This window comes from Globicephala melas, chromosome 7, assembly GCF_963455315.2.
Source record: "Globicephala melas chromosome 7, mGloMel1.2, whole genome shotgun sequence".
In the NCBI taxonomy this organism is placed as follows: domain Eukaryota; kingdom Metazoa; phylum Chordata; class Mammalia; order Artiodactyla; family Delphinidae; genus Globicephala; species Globicephala melas.
Window position 1 is genome coordinate 26,776,458 of NC_083320.1, and position 23,776 is coordinate 26,800,233.

The 23,776-nt window shown below is 39.9% G+C and overlaps 1 protein-coding gene across 11 annotated transcripts in view; it reads right to left on the minus strand.

Annotated features, from left to right (window-relative positions):
• Window positions 1–23,776, minus strand: part of UNC80 (unc-80 homolog, NALCN channel complex subunit) — a 243,086-nt gene that overhangs the window by 26,648 nt on the left and 192,662 nt on the right. For all 11 annotated transcript variants that reach the window (XM_030853253.2, XM_060301889.1, XM_060301888.1 and 8 more), the window contains exons 47-55: window positions 16,503–16,673; window positions 13,011–13,103; window positions 11,569–11,604; window positions 10,996–11,214; window positions 6,352–6,552; window positions 4,074–4,197; window positions 2,990–3,115; window positions 1,623–1,746; window positions 672–878 (exon numbers count right to left, since the gene is read on the minus strand). In XM_030853253.2, the coding sequence (XP_030709113.2) occupies window positions 672–878; window positions 1,623–1,746; window positions 2,990–3,115; window positions 4,074–4,197; window positions 6,352–6,552; window positions 10,996–11,214; window positions 11,569–11,604; window positions 13,011–13,103; window positions 16,503–16,673 (1,301 nt within the window). The remainder of the gene's footprint in view (window positions 1–671; window positions 879–1,622; window positions 1,747–2,989; window positions 3,116–4,073; window positions 4,198–6,351; window positions 6,553–10,995; window positions 11,215–11,568; window positions 11,605–13,010; window positions 13,104–16,502; window positions 16,674–23,776) is intronic.

Sequence of the window (23,776 nt, forward strand, 5' to 3'; positions counted from 1 at the left end):
AGTAGCTGTTAGTATTCCATGGGTCACATGGAATGGTCGAATACTTATTAGTACTCCACCCAGTCACAGCAGGGATAGGGTAATGGGAAGGTAGAAGTCAAGGGTGATGCTTTGTACGTGCTGAAGTGGCTTCTCTAAATACTTTCTGGATTGAGGTCTTTTAAAATACTTTTTGTAGAGCATGGACTTGAGGACATGGGGAGGGGGAAGGGTAAGCTGTGACAAAGCGAGAGAGTGGCATGGACATATACACACTACCAAACGTAAAACAGATAGCTAGTGGGAAGCAGCCGCATAGCACACGGAGATCAGCTCAGTGCTTTGTGACCACCTACAGGAGTGGGATAGGGAGGGTGGGAGGGAGGGAGACATAAGAGGGAGGAGATATGGGGACATATGTGTATGTATGGCTGATTCACTTTGTTATAAAGCAGAAACTAACACACCATTGTAAAGCAACTATACTCCAATAAAGATGTAAAAAAAATAAAAATAAAATACTTTTTGAGTCAAGGTGGAACATAACTAAATAAGTACATATGTATATACATATATACATGTATACATATACATATGTGTGTATATATCTATATCTTTCTATTTCTCTATTTCTCTATCTATCTATCTATCTATCTACCTACCTACCTACCTATCTAGAGAGAAGTACCCACCCAAGTATGCTGCTTGGCTGGTGGACTCTGCCAGCCCTTCCCTGCGCAGGTCTTTGCCTGCATCCCCGGGGGTGGAGCAGTGAGCGGGGGAGCTCTCCAACATGAAGCTCTTGCTTCTGGACGTGCTGATGATCCGTGGAGGCAGGAGCACATTAATGACGGTCTGCAGTAGCAGCTGCACCTCAGGCTGCTCCAGCCATGGGCTATCTGCCGGGCAGAGTTTGGAAGGAGGAAGTGGAAAGAAAAGCAAGTCACAAGGTAGACTTTCCACGTTAGACACAGAAAAATTCAGCTCTTTCTCCAATTCCAAACTAGAACACCCTAGAAATTCGAGTGCCTTCCCCACCAAGTACAACTTCTCCTATGGACAGAAGCAGCGCTCCTGGTACTGGGTGTCTCCTCCGTAGTCAGCACCCAAGGGTCCCTGCTCTTAGCCAAATCTCCCGCTTACCATTTCAATCTCTTTTCTGTTTTTTTTTTTTTCTGCTCAAATACTCATAATGCACTGTCTTTATGTTTGAGATAAACTTTTCCTAAAAGAAAAAATCCCCCAAGAAGTAAGAGTAATGAAAACATATTGGAATTTAGTGACAGTGGCAGGATTTACACTAAACCTAGTGTCAGTAGGTTATCCAGTCCATTCTCTGTCAATTCACATCATCCTGTACTTCAGTTAATACCATTTTCTTAATTGAAACAATGCTCTCCTGATTTTTGCTGTACTGAAATGCTTTTAAATAGGATGTATCTTCTAAGTGGAGCAGAGACAGTCTTGACCAAGGGCAGCTAAACTGAAAAGAAAGAAAAACTCTTATTTCCTACGATACCCTTGTGTAAATCATTCAGATCAACTTCAATGACGGCCTTCATGGGAAAAGGAAGAAATAACAGCCTGACACTTAAGAAAACACAACAACAATGATAAATTTCCTTTAGTTAAATTAATCAGACCTTTGCTTCCAGATCCTACTGTGAGCACAAATGGGATGAGCAGATTTAAAAGCATCCCCTCCCTTCGCTCTTGATTGGTGAATGGGGAGATCACATGACTTAAAGGAAAATCTTCTTTTAAAGCCTGTGCAGCAATAATAGAAAAAAAGATTAATGGACCCCCTCACCCATTCAGTCTGTTTGTTTTTACACAGCATGGAGGAGACGGGGACTCCCTGACGGCTGCACCTGCAAACTAGGAGTTCAACTGTCATCTGTGCAGCGTCCAAGATTCACCCCAAACCGATACTTTACCATTTGTTTGACATAATGGAGAGCTATATACCTAAAAAAACAGCAACATCTTGAATATCAAATGAAAAATCATGACACGTATAGTCTGGTACAAAAACAACCACACTTCCCCATTCATTTTATCCATGTGTCCACCAATAAATATCATAGTGACCAAAGAAAAGGAGAACTTGCCACCTGCTCCATTGGGGAGTTATTTAAAAATCCTCTCCCCTGTATAAGACCTTCTTCAAGCCAGAAAGCAACAGACAATATAAAAAGAAATAAATGATCTCTGTATACGTGTTGTCAAAATGTATCACTTTAGGGATGTCTTTATTTCCCTTCTGCCTGGTAGCCACAGCGCTTGCTTAATCTGTTTTCCATCATCTAACCATTCTCTGGACGATGGACCATCAAACTTGGTTGTCAGATAATGGATGGGTCGGTTATCCATTTACAGCCATTCTATACTTCCCATTGGTCAGAAAGCTTTCTGGTGATTTGTCACTCTTTAAAGTTAGGTGACACACAGAAATAGGCAGGGAAATTGGCATTCTATACTTTTTTGCTTTGGGAATGATTATTTTAATTTTAGGAAATAAAAGAAGTGGGAGAAAAATGATTAAAAAAAAGCACCCGCAATATTCAGCCCACAACCATTAAAGAAAATTAAGATATTCAAAGTCTAGTAATAATATTTGAATTTTTTTTACTGCAATTCTTTCTGCAAATAATTTAAAACCGGACTTTGAACATTACTGCCTCTTTTAATTAACAATTGTGAGCTGATTATCTGGGAACCATTATTTTCCTAAGGTACTGACACACGTTTTCAACGACGGAAGCGGCTCCTGAGGTTGTGGCAGGACTAAATGACTCTGCTATTTTTGAGATCTCAAGAAGAATTACAGAAGCACAACTTTAGGACCAAGCTCAGGGCTGAAGCTCCAAAACTGTAAAAGTCTGGAGATGTTTACACTTCTGTTTCACAGATTTTGCCCAGCCTTTGCAGAAAAATAAAAGAGAACACCATGATCAGGTGCCTCAACCAGCAACGTAATGAGCGTGACAAACAGGTAAGGCAGTCACACCTGTATCTGCAATGCTACAAGCCGGACAACAGCTGTGCTGAAGGGCAGAGGTGGTGAGAGATAAGGGCTGAGATGAAGAAGGGGTAATCCATCAGCAACACTGGAGGGTCCTACCACTCCCATCACCTGAAATACAAACAGAGCACATGACCAGCCTTGACTATTGCAATTTCATGCAACTGTAGTAAGGGAGTCTCAGTCAATAATAATAAAAATAATAATGATAATGATAATAAAAAATTTGAAGGTTGGGCATGTTACTTTCAATCTGTTCGTGTTGCCTTCTTCTGAAGGCAAGTAATATCTGGAGTCAGATCAAACGCTTACACTGGATTCAGCCAAGGTTTTGTAGAATGTTGCTCATAACTATGTAAATAATGAGAGATGAACCCAAAACTGTTCTAAGCAGGAGACTGGACATACTTACTTGCGGACTCAAAGGAATGCAATCAACATTCTTTGATGGAGCAAATACCGACAACGATGATGATGGCAAGAGCTCTACTTGTGCTAGGCATTCCAGCTACAGAGCTATTGCTCAATTAGCTAAGCAGCAGATTCTATTCAATGAAATGCTCTACCATGGTTTCCACATTGTACAAAACCTTGTCAGGACCAGACTCTAGATATTACGTAACTGATAAAAAATTTTTTGTTTTCCTGTAAATCCTAGACTGGCCAACCCATAATGTGATTTTTCACTAAGAAAGAAAAAAAAAATCCTCTTTGCATTTTAATCTCCCCCACCCCAGACTACTTCAACTTCTAGCCAATTGTGCAGTCTCCCGCCACCCCACTCTCCAACTGGCAGCCCTCAACTCTCAGCGCAACTTGAAGAGGTCAATTGTCAAAGTAGTGCGTGGGAAGCAGCACACCAAAATCCCATCTGTAGAGGGACGGGCCCCTTGATCTCCCCACACACTACCTTGAAATGTACCTCACTATTTTCAGTGTCACCTGAGCCGTCTGTTTTCATGGGTAGGTGTGTAGGTAGATAGGTTGACCTGTAAATCTTCAATTCAGAGAAATCAATAGCAGAGTTAAATTTTGTAAAGTTTCAGAAGATTGCCACTTGGCTACTCACCAGATTGACACAGACATTGATCAGTGACCTAAGGTGAGGCAGGAAGGATATGATTGGCTGCCTCTGAAGTGTCAAACAAACCCCTTCAATCAAATTGCTGGCAGGCTCCCACTCAACCTGTCGCCTGGAATACAATATAGGAGCCATTAGCAGCGTGGCTCCCTTCTGGAGACTGTCTGAAACGAGTGAATGAGACAGTGATTCTGACGCCATCTAAGACAGGATGGGTGTCTGAGACAACAAAATGCTTCAGAGGGGAGGAAGTTTACCCACGTTGTTCCAAAAGTACAGAGCACATTAGGAAGGGAAGAGGATACTGAAAACGTAGCAGAGGCACTCCTGCCCCACTCGACTAATGAGACAAAATCTATTGAAGAAAAAACAGAGATGATGAATGGGTGGCATTTCAAGTTTCCTGGTTTTAACTATGAGAGAGGGTATGAGACTACCATTTTAGGAAACCCATCATAGGAGTCATTACTCCCAGTAGAACTAATTTGACTATAGGCTGTGTTTCTGAAATGTTTTTTTATCAGACTACAGTTGATCTCATCAGCTTTTATACCAGACTGCAACTAATTAGATTTATATGGCTTAACTCTTGCCAAAAAGATGGCATTAGAGGAAAACAGTCTATTTAAAAAGTGTTCTTTCTTTGCCTCCTAAAAAATGATATTTTGGGGCTACATTCTATGGTAGTATAAATGGTGGTATACATAACCCAATTAGATGAATATGAGATTTTCTGTAATAGAAAACAATCTGGTCTGTAATTGTCTCAGTACTGAAGAGTCGTTTCTGTGGCCCCCTAAATAAACAAGTTGGGCTTTACTGAGATCAATGCTATTTCCTGGAAATAATTTCTAAGCTTATATTGCCTACCAAATTGAAATCTCTACAATGACAAAATGGAAACGTTCATACATGAGGCTATGTTGACATTCCTGATGCTCAAGTAACCTACAGGTTAGGTTCAGTCAACATTTCTCTTGTTGAACTGAGATCACCTGAAGAAATTAAATCCAAGGCAACCCCAAATTCACAGTATGCACACCAAGAAAATTGCCTACAATTAATCAAGTCTATGAGTTTATCCAGACGTCTACTTTTAGGAAACTGCTGTTCTTTGTAATGGGTTTAGTTATATGACAAATGAGCTAGCCTATGGAGATGTTAACATCTTTAGAAGAAACGTTATTTTAACACACCCTCGTGAGATTTATAAGACTGGCCATTTGCCAATAGGCAGATGTTCCACTGGGACCACTAAAGAAAATAGGAGTGCTTTAAGGATACTCATTTCTATGCTACTAAAATAAATAACCTTGAAATAACATATAGGCATCCATCATCACGGTAGAAAAGAATATAGGAGCAAACTGTCCATTATTAGAATAAAATCTTTCAATTTCTTTTTAATAAATTCAACAGCTTCTGATGGCTGAATAAATGAAAAGAGCACAGGATAAAACCTGGAAAAGTTCTGACAAATTGAACAGTAAATGCTACAGATTCTTGGGCAAGAGTTGCATTGATTGGGGGTTTAGTTTAACAGGACAGAAAATGGTCTCACTAACCCAAAGTGGAAATTTCCAAACTAGTGGGTTTATTAGCATTTATCAATTGATGTATCTTCTCACTGTGGCTATAGGTTTCCAAACTGGGCTCAGAACTCCAGGTAGCCTGGTTCGGAGGCGTCTGCTCACAGAAAGGCTACCAACTGATATTTCAGGCCACTGAGTGGAGGGCAAGTGGCAATAACATTGATTTAGTACCACCTCAATTAGGTGAAAAGGTGAAAATTAGGTATTTGTTATCAACCCTGAGAGCTCTTTAGCTGCTGCTTCGCTGATTATTGTAAAGCTTGGCATTTCTATAAACTGGTACCTAAAATACTATGTTAAATACACATGTTTGAACATCAAGCTAATTTTTCTTCTCTCCTTAGTTGTTTAATTTATAAGGCATAGCTTGCCTTACTTTAAAAGGAACTAAAGGATACACATTGAATTTCTTATGTGTGTCAGATAAGGAACCTGATAGCTAAGAAGTGAATAGATTTTTCAAGATAAATATATTTTTTTGAAGAATACGTTATTTCCTCAAAATATAGACCCTGCTACTTATGCTTTCGTATACCTGATTAGCTCTGCACATATAACCAACCGCACACTTTTGAGCCATTCATTCAACTGCGGATTGATCCACCACCTTCACAAATGACAAACTTGAAGTTTGAAGCTTGTAATACCAACAGCTGACTAGGAGGCCTCCTCACCTCAAAGTAGGCATCTTATGAATTTTGTTGAACATCCTATCCAATCTCTTTAAAATGAGGATGAGGGCCGGCCTCACTGCCTCGGCGGTCCAGTCGGTGATAGGGAGCATCTCCATGATGTAGCGTCGAAGCCCACGGCTCTCCATTGTCTGGGTGTCGTATGGTGCCAACTTCAGAAGGGAGTGTGCAATTTCTGCCAACCTAAAATGTTTTGTTTTGTTTTTAAAGAATAAGCTTAGAAAGCCACCATGAGAATTTTCCCACACAGCATCATGCTAATCACCCTCCTTCCAGCACACTGACTCCCTAAACTGGGAACATTCTGCCACATTATCTCATAACTTGTAAATAAACGTTTTAAAAAACAAACCTGGACAAAATAAGGCCCATACATTTCAGTTGGTTGATATATCTCTTAAGTCTTTTCAATTTGTAGGTTCCCCCTCTTCTGCTCTTGTTTTGACATCTAGTAATTTATTTGTTGGAGAAATTAGCTGTTGGTCCTGTAGCATTTCCTGCACTCTGGATTTTGCTGATTGAATCTCCATGGTGTCATTTAATTTATCCTATTTCTCCTGTATGTAATTCAATTGGTAGTTAGATCCAGGGGCTAGATCAGATTAGGTTTTGATTTTCTGGTATGTGTCCTTCATAGGCGATGTGTACTTTCCTCAGGACGTACGTGATTCCCAGCTGTCACTCTTCATGATGTCAGTGGCTACTAGTGATCACTGCACAGATTCCTCAACTCATTAGAAGTAGTACAATGGTAATACTGTATCGTTCCTTTTTTCCCATGTATTAACTATAGCATTTTAATAAGAAGTCCTTTTGATTACTCCAAGAGAGACAGGACAAATGCTTAAAAAGGACTACAGTTTAAGAGCACCCCAGGTGATTCTGACAGGCACTCTGGTATAGGAATCAGAGCTAGGCCCTCGCCCCTCTACCACATGGATTGCTCTACAATTGCTCCGTGTGATTAGTGCCATGGATGGAGGATTCACCACTGCATGAGGCAGCTCATTCCATCTTTGGACATCCACACTGTGAAAAGCTCTCCTCATATTAGGTCCCCAAATTCCCTCAATATTTTCCTATGAGGCTTCATCTGGAAGCATGAATTCAATCCATCTTCTCCATGGCAACCCTTCACTATCAACAGTCACTGTCTCTTCATCCCCACTCATACTCTCTCCAGACTGAACATACACATTGTCCTTCTAGAAATTGTGTGTGAGTGTGTGTGTTTTAAAGAAATCGTTTTAAACAGTCTTCACACTCTTTTGTTTATCTCTTTCTCACAAATGTGCCATGCAGAAAATAATGCTTTACTTTTCAGGTCGTTTGATTGACAGATAAAAGTATATCTATATACACATATTTCTTGGTGTACAGCGCAATGATTTGACTCACATACATCATGAAGTGACCACCACAACAAATCTAGTATATACACAGATTTCTTTTCCCTTGTTATCTTGTAGGTAACCTTAAGAAATGCTAGAGAAATAACCGATCTATTTCAAGCTTGAAAACAATACTTAGAGTTGGATTTGTGTCATCTGATGGATTATTAACTGAATTTCTCTCATCTCTGGTCATGTTACAAAATGAATATGCTTCCAGCATAAAACAAAAATTTCCTTTAATACAGTCTTTGCTGTACTATCACATGAAAATCTTGAGAACACAAGGGAGAGATGGAGGGTGAGAAAGGAAAGAGGGAGAGTTGGAGAGAGATGGGCGAGGGGGGAGAGAGAGAAAAATTCGTTTGCAGAGCTTACCGTCCTGCTATTCTGCTGCTGTGGCAGCTTTAGTCTGGGAAAATGAGGTAATAAATTCCTTTAGGGTAGAAACTCTATCTAATCAAGAATGTTTTACTTGAGAGCCTTGCGGCCAATCATAACTTCTGCAAATGCAGGGGTACAGATTGCCTCAACACCCCTTCTTGGCTCCTTGATCCAAATCGAGTACTTCTTGCAATTATCTCCTCTATCTTTTATATCGTCCCATTTCTTTTTAAAAAAAAAAATCATGGATACTATCCTTGATGGATACTATCTATTCTTAGGACTTTAAATACTACCTATAGGTCCCCAATTCTAAAATTTATATATTTAGCTCTGACTTTGACATACAGCCAAATGTGTACTTGATTTACAAAAGAAAACCTTAACTATACCCTGTGCTTTGGTGTAGGGTCAAAACATGTGGAACTCAGCAAACTCTGTTTGGCCAGAGAACGTGATGGGTCCATTTTTATTGAGAGCTGGTGTGAAACAGCATGAACAGAGGAGATGTTGTCTAAATAGTCCCTGGCATTAAAAAATTCTGCCTACCTTCCCATAGATCCAGGCCATGAAATACCTGTGCTCGTACAGGTTACTCTTGCTGAATTGCATCGTGACGTTCTGCAGCTTTTGGTACCTCCAGGCATCCAGTCACGTGAGACTGGCCCTTTACCTGTGATGGGATGTTGGTGAGGCTGCTGCCCATCACTCTGCTCTTTCCTTTCAACATGCCTCAACCAGGAGATACTTCTTGTTCTTCATATTTTAAAAAGGGGATTTTGCTTTACCAAAAAAACCTAGTTGTGTTTTATCTTATTGACACTGTGATTTTATGATCAGCCATTTCTCCCTGTTGTTTTGATAACTCAGAAGCCCAAAGTCAAATTTACAGTTCATCAATAGTATCTACTGTGATAAAATCACGTAGGTTTCCCATGCTAATCTTATCATAAACTATTTCCCTGCTAATTTTTCACATTGTTTCGGCTCTCTAATTTGTAAATTGTATCCCTTTGCATCATATAATTTTCTGAGTTGCCTCAAGTACTTGGTAAAATAATAAACACTTAAATACATGTGATATATAGTGCTTGCAACACCGCATTCTGTATTCTTACGTGTGCCTCACGTATTGAACTGTGATCATGTTGAGGACTAGGGCTTTATTTCACATCCCCAGTGTCTAGGACAGCATGTGGATCTTTCTCATTAGCGTTAGCATCTATTGAGCCCTAGATCCGTGCCAGGCACAGAGCTAATCATTTGAACTCCTAGAGCTCATTTAACCTTTAATAGGGTTTGACCTCTAGAGGGAGCTCCAGGCCTCTCTAACTCATGCTCTCCCCTCTCTCCAAATGCCTTGAGTGTAGATACAGATATACATAAGACAGGTACTAACTCATTATCATGATTTCTCCCCTCCCCTCCCCCCCTTTTCACTCGCTCTCCTATCTTTCAGGAATCTTTTCCCCTTTCTCCCACAAAATGTCTGTCGATAGTAGTGATTCTCTGACTCTGGGAATGTGATGTACAATTACTCAGATCAGCTAGTCATTATCAGTAGGAAAGGAGGGGAGATGGCCTGAACGGAGCACGGAGTTACTATGGCAACAGAAGCCTAACACTTCAAACTTTCCTCGCCTTTCCCAGTGCAGGAGCTGAAATTCTTAGTGCAAAATAAGTTCTTCCCCATCACAGCACAGCAGGGAGTGTGAACACATGTGACGCTCTAGACTTCTAGGTGTGTGCCAGTAACTCAGAGAATGTGAAATCAGTCTGGAGGATAAAGAGCCTGTGTTCTCCAGACATTTCTGGCTTCTCATTTTCCCTCACTTAGTACTTTCTAAATTTTTCGAGGAATCATTTTAAGAAAAAAAAGAGACGATAATCAGGAAATTGGTGTGTTTTGCCAAATTGCAATGTTATTGCTGAAAGGCTAGAACTTAAGCCTACCTTTAGTTTTACAGATATACTAAACTTTCCAAGTGAATATTTTGTTACCAATGGAATTTTCCTTTCAAGGAATTTTTATGATGCTTTAAAAACTGTTACAAATCTAAATAGAAGATCATCTGGAATCATGTTCCTTTTAAGAATCTGAAAGTACAGACACAGCCTTTATAGTTTGAAGCAACAAGTGACATGACATCTCCTTAGGAAGAAGGAAACACGAGTGCACAGAGATATAATTCTGGGGGCTCTCCCTGACATACCAGGAGTACAAATTTTTAAAGGATGACTGGCCTCATCTAGTGCAGAATTTTTACCAGGACACTTTTTTGAAACATTGGAAGGCTACCATGCACAATATGTATATAAGGGATCTCAGACTCAACCAAAGTGTGGCTCCGAGTTAAAATTGCTCCTTCCCTGCAGGCCCCTCACTGAGTCCTCAGATAGTGTAGCGGCAGAGCAAGTCCTCAAGCAGAAAGTAGCTGTGCATTTTTTTGTGTAAAATAAGAGAGAGGGGACATTGGATTCTTGTGAAAAATTAGAATTTGTGCAGTAAAGAGCATGTGGAAGAAAGCTACTTCCCTATGAATTCAGGTGATGCAATCTCCCTTTCACTCTCTTTTATTAAGGAGCAAATATATCAACTGGGCTTTTCTGTCTTTGAGAACATTTCCCCCTGTCCACGCTAAGATCCTTTTCCACAGACTTAACATCTATTTTCCCAGAGGACCCTGTTTGATGTGCATCCAAGCTACAGGAGACCAATCAATTTCAGCCAGTTTCAAGTTTTTATCCTGCCCCACATTTATCCCCCCCGCATACACCCCTCCCCAACCCCCTCCAGACATCCGGCCCAAGCTGTGTGCACACTCAGGGGCAGAGAAAATGAGGACAGTACCTCATGTGGGACTTCACGTCCAACAACTCCAGGGCAGTGACCCGTGGTTCCCCGGCCAGGTTTTGCAAGATCTTCAGCCTGGGCCCGCAGTGCTTGTAGAACTCGGTGCAGATGTTCAGCAGTGACTCCCGGGGTCTTCTGAACTCCTCCCGAGCAAGCCGTTCATCCAGTTCCTCTCTGGGAAGGCCCTGCCCTTCCTCCAGTAAGTGCAGGTTTTCTCTGGGGAATTATAAAAGTTTAACTGGGGGTCTGGGAAGGTGTATGGGGGGCAACTATGAGAGGAAGGTATCACACTGAAGAAAAATATGATGCCTTATATTACATGCAAGTTGATGAAGCAGCAGGGCGGGGCCTAGGAGAACCTTATCGGAAGGATCGAGAAAGTTCATCATCTTGCAAGAGACTGTCATCCCAAACTGCAGTGGCTTTCCATTAGCCACTTCCTGAGGATTTATAAAGAAGTGGGATGCCATGCCTGAATGAAAAGAAAGCTGACGGAACCATAACACAGCTCACAAGGCAAATTATCACAAGATGAGAGAATTAGTACAAAATTAGGTTGTCTTTCTGTACCTGATAAAGTGCAGTTTGGCGCCTTGTTCCTGGTACCTGGGAGTCAGAAAAACAGTCTGCGTAACTATCAGAGTAAGAGCAGGGGCCCTGTGGCGGGGCCTCTTAACGGCTTTTTCTTATGAGAAGCCTTTGAAGTTACACATTTTGGTAAGCTCCCTAATACACACATGCTAATCCTAAAATATAAAATCTTGATCTTTCATTTGCCTACCACATATGCTGCAACTATAGCTGCCATGAACGCCGTTCCATTGCCAGATAATTTGTAGAAAGACAGATACTCTAAAAACACACACAAACTCACGGAATGTGGTCAAATGAAGGAAATTTTGGAAAACTTTCAAGGTGAGGTGAATCTAAGTTGCAGTTTTAACATCATGTGCTATATTTTAGGAAGAAATATGGCTGACTTCCTTTCAGTTCTAGAGACTTCTTGCTTTATGAGTGATGGGTAAGAGGACTTTAGAAACTCTCTTTCTCTGGGCACCTTTCATCTAGTGTTGAACATAGCTCAGTAAGCTTAGAGAAAACCCCTAAATATCCCTTAAACTCATTACTCAAAACCCATATAATCATTTTCCCCTAATGTGAGAAATTGAGGTAACACTATCACATCAGATAATTTATATCTGATGTGATAGTTTGGAACTTATTTCATTTTTAACATAAATACATGATAAGCAGGGAATTTACATAAATAATGATATACACTTAAAAATGTGCTTCAGAGAAAATAGAAAATTATTCAGTTTTTCCTTATAACCTCTGCTAATTACTCCATACTGGGAAAAGAGAACTTTCTCCCTAGCTGATTTTGGGTTTGCTGTGTCTTAAAATCTTCCTTGGAGGAGGAAGCTAATTAAACTTTTATTTTTGTCTCAGAGTACCTAGAGGTTAACCCAGGGAGAATGAAGTAAAGTATTAACTAGTGCAGCCAGTGTCTGAGTTGCACCAAGAGGGAAGGTGATTAAGTCAACAACCGTGAAAGCATCAGTTAAGGGGCTAAGTCAAAGTTTGGATGAAATGTCTGTAGAAAATCTGTCCAGATGAAAGAAAGGTGACTCTGCACAACTGCCCTGGAATGAGAAGCCACCTCCTGATTATTATTGTTTCCTTTGCCTTTTTCTTGGAGGCAAGTGAAACAACACTGGAATAGTTCAAAGACCACCCAGGAGGCAGAGAACATCTTGCATGTTCACACAAACAAATGGACATAAATGCCACTTTCTGAAGGTGGCTTACTTCTCTTCATTTACAAAGGTGACAACTGCAAAAAAAGCCTAGGTGTTTTCGTGTAACTCTCAACTCTCACCTTCTTCTCTTTTCCTTGGAGATTTTCACGCTCAATATCGACTATTTTCAGGATTCCTTTCACTCGCAACAGCTGAGATTCAGGTTGTACGACATTGAGAGACCACAGAAGAATAAAGCCAGTGAATTACCTGGTAGTCACCCCAGACGACATGGTGTGGTTGGCTGTGGTGGCCCCTTTATGACCCTGGTCACACCTGCTCATCTGGGGGGCCGTCATGGGCCTGCAACAACAGTAACAAAACCACAGAAGTGGAGACACTTATGAAACCCTCAAGTTACTGCAGCTCACACAAGCTTGAAGCTAGAAGCTTATAAAGGCTTTGGCCTTTTCTGTCACACTCCCCTGCTGAGTCTGTCCTGGAAGGCACTTTAAAGGGAACACTGATTCCCAAGGGTCTATAAGCTCACCACGATTTAAGGTCTTTCAAGTACTCTTCAGACCAGACATTCATGAAATCAGACTTCTAAGTCTGTGCTGATTAAGTGAGAGTTAAGAATTCATTTTTTCAATTCCACAGGTACCAGGAAGTTAGCCATTCTAGACAGTAAAAAAAAAAAAAGATAAGGGTGTACATATCATTTAGGCCACCTGTTCCATAACCAACCACTCTGTTTTTCTGAGAAACTATCAAACAAGGAAAGAATCTTTCTAGTCAAAGTTAGACCTAAGTCTGTGTCTTTATTCCTGTCGTAGAGAATGGAGTTGAGGACACGGGGACGGGGAAGGGTAAGCTGGGACGAAGTGAGAGAGTGGCATGGACTTATATATACTAACAAATGTAAAATAGATAGCTAGTGGGAAGAAGCCACATAGCACAGGGAGATCCGCTCGGTGCTTTGTGTCCACCTAGAGGGGTGGGATAGGGAGGGTGGGAGGGAGACTGCAAGAGGGAGGAGATATGGGGATGTATGTATATGTACAGCTGATTTACTTTGTTATACAGCAGAAACTAACACACCATTGTAAAGCAATTATACTCCAGTAAAGATGTTAAAAAAAAATTATACCTAAGACTACCCAGGGAAGTGAGTAAATTAGTATCTATTGTTAAGTCAGTAATTTATTATAGATGCTAAGAAACAGGTTCAAATGAGCTCATATATAGGTAAACTGCGTCTGTGTCATCTGTGACGTGGAAAGGAAGATAAGCCCTTTCAAAGCAATTGCTTACAGGAACTCTTTAAAGCTTGCTTTTGTCATGCTCATTTTCTGTATGCTGGTTGTGGCTGGAGAGTAACCCTTTAAAAATCGCCCCAGACCGTCTCTTCGGTGCCTTTGCTGTAGGGGGCAGCATTTAAAGCTAGCCCCAAGACCTTCCCCCCACTGCCCCACTGGTGTTACTCCCGTTATCACGCTACATCATATGGCAAAAGGGAAATGATCTGGGTAGGCCTAATCTCATCACCGGCCCTTAAAAAGCAGAAAGTTTCTCTTGGGAGGGGCAGACAAATTTGAAGTCTGAGAAGGACTCAAAGCATCCCTGCTGGCTGGACGACTGCAGGGCCCTGTAAGAGGGAATACAGGTGTCTTCCAACAGCAGAGAGTGGCCCCTGGCTCACGGTCAGGAAGGAAAGGGGACCTCAGACCTAAAGCGGCCTGGTGCTGGATTCTGCCAAAACCCTGAATGAGCTGAGAAGTGGATTTTCCCCCAGATCGTTCCAGTAAGAGCTCAGACCAACTGACATCTTGATTTTGGCCTTGCAAGATCCTGAGCCGACAGATCAGCTGAGCCTGCCCAGATTTCCGGCCTACAGAACCATGCGATGATAATAAATGCATTCAGTTTTAAGCCTCTCAGTTTGTGGTAATGTGCTATGCAACAATGGAAAACTAATACTGATACACTTGTAATATACTTGTTTCTGTGTTACTACCTATAGAATGGTTAATTTTTTTTCATGAGCAACTACATTAGGACTGTGGAAGTGAAGTGGTATTCTTCTCATTTTCTTTTCGTAAAAACAATGGAGCCAATTTTGTTGTGAATAATTACAGCCAGCCAATGAGGCTAGTCTTCCACTCCATCTTTTGAATATTAAATACACTGGAATATTTAAGGCCACAGCATTTCAAATGTCAGAGCTCCATCCATAACTCTTTGTGGAATTTTTGGTAAGTCAGTTTTGGAGAAGTTAATTGACTTATCCTTATAAAAGGGAATAGAAAGCATCAACACTGTGTACTGTAAAGAGAGAGAATCAAGTGGCCCTTGAAGGAAATTGACTGCTCTTCTCTCCTCTAGTCAAAGGAAGGCACTAGTGACATAACCAGGTGGGTGCAGAAGGGAGGGTGTAAGTCACGTATTTCTCCTTGTAATGTTCTTCCCCCTCAGACTTTCAGGAAACCATCATCAAAGCACTGGGGGCTGTTTCTCACTGCAGTTTGTCACTGCTCCCTATTCCACTGCTTCCCATCCCTTCAGATTAGATGCACGCGGGCAGTTCAGCAGAGAGTCTACTCAAGGCTTTGGGCTATGTTCTGCTTGCCTCGGTTGGCAATGTAGTGCAAGATTAGGAACTAAACATAGGTTGAACTTAATGAATAACAATCTCACTCCCCCTCTCACTTGCTGGTGCATGCTGGAAAAGTCCTCCCTGGACTGAGGGGTTGCAGCGAGTCCCCTCACCAACTGAGCAAGATGGGGCTGGAGAAGTTGGTGCCTGTGATGGGAGTAAACCATAGAATTTTAGGCTAACAATATGGCCAAATGGGATGGAGAAGCAAAGACATCGATGCAGAAAGACGGCTTCCCCACCTCCACGCGTGGGGAGGAATGTCTCCTTCCAGCTGATTTTAGATGACAATGGAAAAGGAAAGCATATCACTATATAGTGTCCTGCATCTACCACCCCCACTCGCTCTATCCTTGGTACACAGACATCCCCCCGGCCCCGCTAATGCCCCCACCCACCAACGCCCACCCAGGCCTCATCTATCCAGCCCTTCCCTGACACAGGGCAGCTCAATTCCTCTGCTTCTGTACCCAAGAATCTGGTGACAGGGCTAACTTCTTGGAACTTTGTTTAGGGCTGAACCCTGGTGTCAACTGACCTTTCCATTCCTAAATCCCTCAGTCCCCTCTCTCAGCACTCGAGTCCTGTCCGACAGAGAATCTATCAATTCTAGCATTAGAATAAAATTTTGTAGTTTATGTTTGTTATGTAGCTTCTGAAATTAAAGTAAAAATAAACCCAGCTCTTTACAAACAGGAAAATAATAAAAGAATGCTTAGCTGAAATTGCAGACATTTCATGTCTCGTAAAAAAAGAGCTAATAAAAACGTGGATCACATTTTCATAGTCACTAAATTAGCCCTTTTACAAAAGATTTGTTTACTGCTGGGTTAAAACTGCCACAGAAGCTCGGCAAGCTACATGTAAATGTGTGTTTAGCAATCATGGTAGAATAATAATACTAACAATTATTATTATTATTGTCATCATCATTATTATTATTTAGAGTACTGAGCACTATTTATCTAAACAACTTAGGGAATGCTTGCAGTTTCAGCTGAGTTTGGATAAGTTATCTGTAAATAAAAACTGGGTTTTAGAGATTTTCATCTTTTTGGTGGATACATATAGCTTATGGCTGGGGCTATTTCTGCCGATGGGATTACCTGGTGAGGACCTCTACGCTGTACAAAAGGGCCTGCAGGGATGTCGCAAGAGCAGCCATGGCGGCGATCTCCTCTCGGGCAGCGGGTCCTGTCTCCACTTGTGACGTTTGCCTCTTTAGCTTTTGTAGGTAACATGGCACCAAAGCTTCCAGGACCATCAGCATCTGAAGACTTTAATCAACAGATAGAAAACCAAATCACGTTTTTACATCCTACTTGATATTCTGGAGCATGGAGAAATGAAAAGCCTCTAGAGAGTTGGAAAACTCTGAATCCCCTTCCCACACCACCCAAGTCAAGAGTAATTAAAGCTGCTGGAAATATCTACCAACACTAATTAATTAGTTAATTAATCACCGGATAAAAGGTGATAAAATTCTGCATTTAGGAAGAATATTATCTACTTGGGAGAGTTAGCATATATACAATTGGTTGAAAGAACAATAGAATGGTGACAGGTAGAGCTATTCAGTCAATCAGAGAAACAAGCTTCACAAAAATCAACAAAGCTTCCATTCAGTAATTTGTAACAAATCTGAGACAAAATAAAACCCTTCTTGGGCTTCCCTGGTGGCGCAGTGGTTGAGAGTCCGCCTGCCGATGCAGGGGACACGGGTTCGTGCCCCGGTCCGGGAAGATCCCACATGCCACGGAGCGTCTGGGCCCGTGAGCCATGGCTGCTGGGCCTGCGCGTCCGGAGCCTGTTGCCCCGCAACAGGAGAGGCCACAACAGTGAGAGGCCCACGTACCGCAAAACAAACAAACAAACAAAATAAAACCAAAATAAAACCCTTCTTTAGGAGTCTGGCTTCTTAAAGCTTAAGCAAGTTTACAGCAAGAGTCTGGTCTGGAAACAGTCACTGTGATACAGGTATGAAAATGGCTGCTTACTAGTGTGAATAATTTAAAAATTCATCTATATTTTGCTATCAAGAGACATTAAATATAAGTATATAGAAATGTTGAAGGTGAAAGTAAGAGCAAACACCAAAAGAATGCTGATGTAACTATTATGTCAGACAAAACAGACTTCAAGGTAAGTTAAAGATGGAAATTTCATAATTGTAAAAGGACATATTACCAGACATCAGACTTTTTATAAAACTATCATAATTAAGACAGTATAATATTGGTGCAAGGATAGACAAATAGATATGTGAAACAGAATAAGGAGTCCAAAACAAATCCACAGGTATTTGATTTATAACAAAGATGACACTGCAATGCAATGGGGAAAGGCTAGTCTTTTCTATAAGTGGTGCTTGGGTCTATTGCCTATTAGATATCTCTATGGGAAAAACAAACTTTGGCCCTTACTTTGCATCATACCAAAATTAATTCCAGATGGCTTGTTAATCTAAATGTTAAGATAAAAACAAAGAAGCACCTAGCATATAAGGGGATATATTCATAACCTTGGGTTAGCCAAGATTTCATAAGAGGACACAGAAAGCACTAAAAAATAGGAAAAAGGTGATACATTGGATTGTATTAAAATGAAGAGCTCTGTTCATCAAAAGACAACCTTAGGGGAGTAAAATTATAAGCCACAGAGTAAGAGATGTTATTTGAAATACAAGTAGCCAGTGGTGTGCTGGAATGGCTAAATAACCAGTCAAGAAGGCCTACTGGACAACCCTCAGGATGGGAGAAAATATTTGCAACTGAAGCAACTGACAAAGGATTAATCTCCAAAATATACAAATAGCTCATGCAGCTCAATATCAAAAAAACAAACAACCCAATCAAAAAATGGGTGGAAGACCTAAACAGACATTTCTCCAAAGAAGACATACAGATGGCCAACAAACACATGAAAAGATGTTCAACATCACTAATTATTAGAGAAATGCAAATCAAAACTACAAAGCAGTATCACCTCACGCCTGTCAGAATGACCATCATCAAAATATCCAAAAACAACAAATGTTGGAGAGGGTGTGGAGAAAAGGGAACACTCTTACACTGTTGGTGGGAATGTAAACTGATGTAGCCACTATGGAGAACAGTATGGAGGTTCCTTAAAAAACGAAAAATAAAACTACTATATGACCCAGCAATCCCACTACCGGGCATATACCCAGAGAAAACCATAATTCAAAAAGATACACGCACCCCAAGGTTCACTGCAGAACTATTTACAGTAGTCAGGACATGGAAGCAACCTAATTGTCCATCTATAGAGGAATGGATAAAGATGATGTGGTACATATATACACTGGAATATTATTCAGCCATAAAAAGGAACGAAATTGGATCATTTGCAGAGATGTGGACAGACTTAGAGACTGTAAGACTTCACTTCATACAGAGTAAAGTAAGAGAGACAGAGAAAAACAAATATTGTATATTAACACATATGTGGAATCTAGAAAAATGGTATAGATGTTCTTATTTGCAAAGCAGAAATAGAGACACAGACATAGAGAACAAACGTATGGATACCAAGGGAGAAGGGGGGGACAGGATGAACTTGGAGATTGGGATGGGATTAACAGATATACACTACTGATATTATGTGTAAAATAGATAACTAATGAGGACCTACTGTATAGCACAGGGAACTCTACTCAATGCTCTGTGGTGACCTAAATGTGAAGGCAATCCAAAAAAGAGGAGGTATATGTATAGCTGATTCACTTTGCTTTACAGCAGAAACTAACAACATCATAAAGCAACTATACTCCAATAAAAATTAATTTAAAGAAAAAGGCCTACCATAAGCATCTCTTTCCAACACCACATTCAATGATGTCATTCTGGTATTTTGTATTCAGCAATTGCTACATATTGGCAAATTGGCAATGCTACACATCAGAAACTCTTTCTCCCAGAGAGTTGGTTGTTAAATGTTTACCAGCAACACCACTCTATATAAGTTAAAATGTATTTATATCACACTCTTTAAAAAAAATTCTATATATCAAATAAAAATTACTGATAATCTCATTTAAAAATAGGTAGAATACTTCAATAGGTCCCTTGCAAAAGTAGATATCCAAATTCCAGTAAACAATCTGAAAGGCTTCCAAACCTTTTAATTTGCTGGAGGGAAATGGAAATCAAAACCACAATGAGATATCACTATAAGCCAACAAAAACAGTTAAAATAAAAAAGACTGACAATACAAAGTGTTGATGAGGCTGTAGAGTACTGGAACACCTATACACTGCTGGTGGGAGTGAAAACTGATACAAGCCCTCTGGAAAACTTTTTGGTAGTATCTACTAAAGCAAAACATATACATACTCCATGATCTAGCAGAGCATTTCTACCCACAGAGACGCATATATATGTGCACACAAAGACATATAGAAAAATGTTCACTGCAGCATTACTGGTAATAGCTTCAAACTGGACACAACACTAATGTCTGTCAACAAAAGAAGAAATACACAAATTGCAGCATAGTCATACAATAGAATATTATAGACAAATGAAGAACTACTGTTATACACGATTGTGTGGATGAATCTCATGAAATAATACTGAATAACAGAAGTCAGACGTTAAAAAATACCTACCATATTATTTCATGTAGTTGAGTTCAGAAACAGACAAAGCTGATTTGTGATGTTGGAAATCAGGATAGTGGTTCTTTTATCTGATTTTTCAATTTGAGTGGTAGTTACACTGATGTGTTAACTTTGTATACATTCATGAAACTATAAAATTACAATTTGTAAAAACTTTCTTGTATGAATATTTAAATAAAATACATTATTTAAAAAAAAATTTAAGCACAACAGGGACTTGGTATTACAAATGTTGAAGTCTTGTAAGAATTGAATTTATTCCCATGAAACATATCCTAGGGAACAACTACTTAAGAGATCCTGGCTCCACCCAGGAATAAGAACAGTTCTGGCTTAAACAGAGCAGAATAAGGTATTAGGGAGGTTTTTTTAAAATTTTTTAATTTAGCTTAACAGTGTTGGACTCTGGCTTTTAACTCACAATGACAAGAGAATTTGATTGTGAACTCTAATTCCTTTTGATTTCAATGTGTTTGGATTTTAACTTGAAAGTGTCTTTCATATCTCATTGGGAATTTGATAATGCGAGGATTTTTTAGTCAAATTTAGGGCTTCTCTATGCTGTTAGCATTTTAATATTAGAGAATCTTTATACATTTTGTCATTGCAGTGTCTTCATGTTATCTCTTAATCGCACTGCAGAATCTCTGATACACCCTAATAACATGGTACTGGATATGCCTGGAGTGGAAAATAGAAGAGGGGGTATTTTGACACTTAGGAATCGAGTGGACTTGGAGTTAAGTTAATGTAAGGTTTTGATCCATTTTTGAACCTTTTATGGAGCTGTGATATTGTAGGAGGAGCCTAAGGAAAGGAGGATGAGGACCGTCCTGAGAGAAGGTAGATTTGCCCTCCTGAGGCAGGGTTGACCAGGGGCACAGAGTTTAATCCCCATTGCTTAAGACAGAATTAGGTGGGAATGTTGGGGATGGGGGTGGCATATTTTACTCATTCCTCATGTTTCCTTCCAGCAGAGAGAGTTCAGTCAATATCAATCCCGGTTCCCCTTTGCCCTTTTACTCATTCGGTTCTGGAGAAGACAAAGACTTACCTGAGGGGCAAATTGATATAGACATACTGGACAAAATCAGCTCAGCTCTTTTTCTTTTCCTGGAAAAGCCTGCCAACAGGGCTTCTATCCTCTGCTGTGAGTTCTCAGGGCAGTCCTGTTTCAAGCCTGATTCCCCTACTTAATCTTTCTCAGCACTACAGATGATATTTCAACCTCCCTTCTGCCTGCCTTCATTTATTTAGAACATGGGCAAGAAAGAAGTCACTCTTCACTGGATCCTTCCAGAAACCTCAACTCATGACTGACACCGTTTCAGGAGTTTCTGAGAAAGGATAAAGAGGACCCTGAAGATGGCTGTGATATTCAGCTCAGGCAAGGAGAGCAGAGATTTCCACCAGAGGCTGTGGTAAGAATAAACTGTATGCATTTTCTTCAGGTGGCTCCTCATGTTTACAGACTTGGTAGGTAAGAGGCAGGATGAGGTAAGGTGACTTGGCTCAGCGCCTCGAGATGGCTGAGCAACAGATTTCATAAGGGAAAACTTCAAAATAAATTGCTCTGGGACCGGAGGCAGGAGAGATTATTTGCAGTGGGGGGACCGGGAAATGCACTGTGGAGATGGGGCAGAGGTCACCCTGCTTGTCAGCGGGATGTTCTGACCCTACCATCTGCTCTCTCTGTCCCAGCGGTGTGTGAGGAGATAGTGCATAATGAACAAACTGATGGAAGAATATTAAATAATGGTATTACACTCTAAGATTAATCCCGAATAATAAAGCAGTCTGGGAATACCTGACCAGTTGTCTGCTGCTTTTTTCATTGATTACTTTAAAAATACAAAGTCCCAGTCTTTTATCCAATTCATAATAACTATTCTGAAAGAATTTTTGATATAAAATAAAACTGACAATTGTTAAAACACCACTGAGTAGAATTTGTTATTTAATAAACATCCTGCTTCAGATGTTTATTCTACATTAAGGAACTACATCTTATGGGCACCGTTGAAATTTGACTTGGGGAAACTGCAGTAATGATCAAAACCTGAAACACAAAAGCTCAAAATGACAGAAACTCTAATGAGCAAAGTTTGATACAGATCAAGATAAAATAAGTCCTCCCCTAAAACTTAATCAATGAATGTAAACTTTATTATAAATTTTACATAGAAAGAAAATAATTTCAATGAAAAGATCTTTGATAAAATGAAAAGTTGAAAGTGGCTTATTTGCAACATAAACTGACTGAGGAATTAAACTGGCATAAATAAATTAGAAAATAATCCCTTAATGAAAATTTATAGGTATAATTATGATTAAGATGTTTGTATTTATAAAGTCGTAGTCAAAATATCCTTGGGGTCAAAGTATCCACTGGGTTAAAATAGTAGAGTTGCAATAGTTGGGTCAATATTTTTCTACACTAATTGAAAACCAGAGGTAGATTTAAGGAGGAATATGAGAAACTGATAAGGAGATTTGATCAAACAGAGAGAAATAAGAATTTTAAGTAATGTGGAAATCTGTAAGCCCCAAACAATCTTTAGATCCCAAGTAGATCACTATGCTTTACTTTCAGATCAGTTATACATTTCTATCTAGTGTTCCATAAATCACCCGATCTATAGATGTTTCAGGATAGGCTTGTATTAGGTTAGAACTGGACTGGTATGAATAGACAAGCGCTAGTTCTCTGTTGGTTTCACCAGGAGAATCACTAGTCATCTTCCCTGTCACTTCAAACCTGAGTCAGAGTCACAGCTCACCCTGAGCACATGAGATCAACAGCTGGTCCCAGGAGGTAGGACCAATGCGGGTGACTCTGGGTTAGATCAGAGCCAGCAACCCTGAGTTCACACTCAGATAAGATTTATATTTTATTCCTGTGTGACAGGAGTTTGTAGTCTCAGTTCTTTGAATTTACATTAGAAAGGTGATAACCTACCTAGATCTGGCAGTCTTAACAGAGGAGCAATACCCTGGAATAATTTATTAGCCCATCCTTCTCTCAAAAGAAAGAAAGTTGAGGCAAAAACTGTGATATGTTTATGACTAATCCATATTTTTATTTTCAAACTATTTTCTCACCACAAAGGCCTATGCAAGAAGAATTACAAATGAGAGAAATAGGAACATGGAAACAGTTGGCTGTTATCTGATTCATTCATTTTATAAATTTATATTGTTATATCATATATGGAATACAGCACTATATTAGGCATTGGAAGATATATCACATGTACTAAGAATATGGTAGAATACAATCGAATGCTTTGTTTATGGGTTAGATATTACAAGAAAAAATCAAAGTAGATTGAGAAATTAAGAGGGAGAGATTTCCTAATGTTGAATTGAGGAAGAGGAGGGAAGGCCATAGGGCTGGTTAAGCCAGAATTATGGAACATTTGGAAGGAATGCAGCTCTTATCTTTAAGCATGTACATTACATAAAAAGGGGTTATCCATAATTCATTTGAATTATTGTCTCTGCCTTTAGAATACCTATTTTAATAGAGAGATGAGGCTGATTTTCATTTCACATATTTTATATATATATATATATACATATATATATATATACACTATATATATATATATATATATGTAAATAAAATCAGGTCAGAGCCAACATCCTAGAACTGGAAATAACACTCGCCATGGTGAGTCCTTTGGATTCCTTGCACTTGGCAAAATGACAGGCAAGATTTCTCTTCCTGCTCTTTG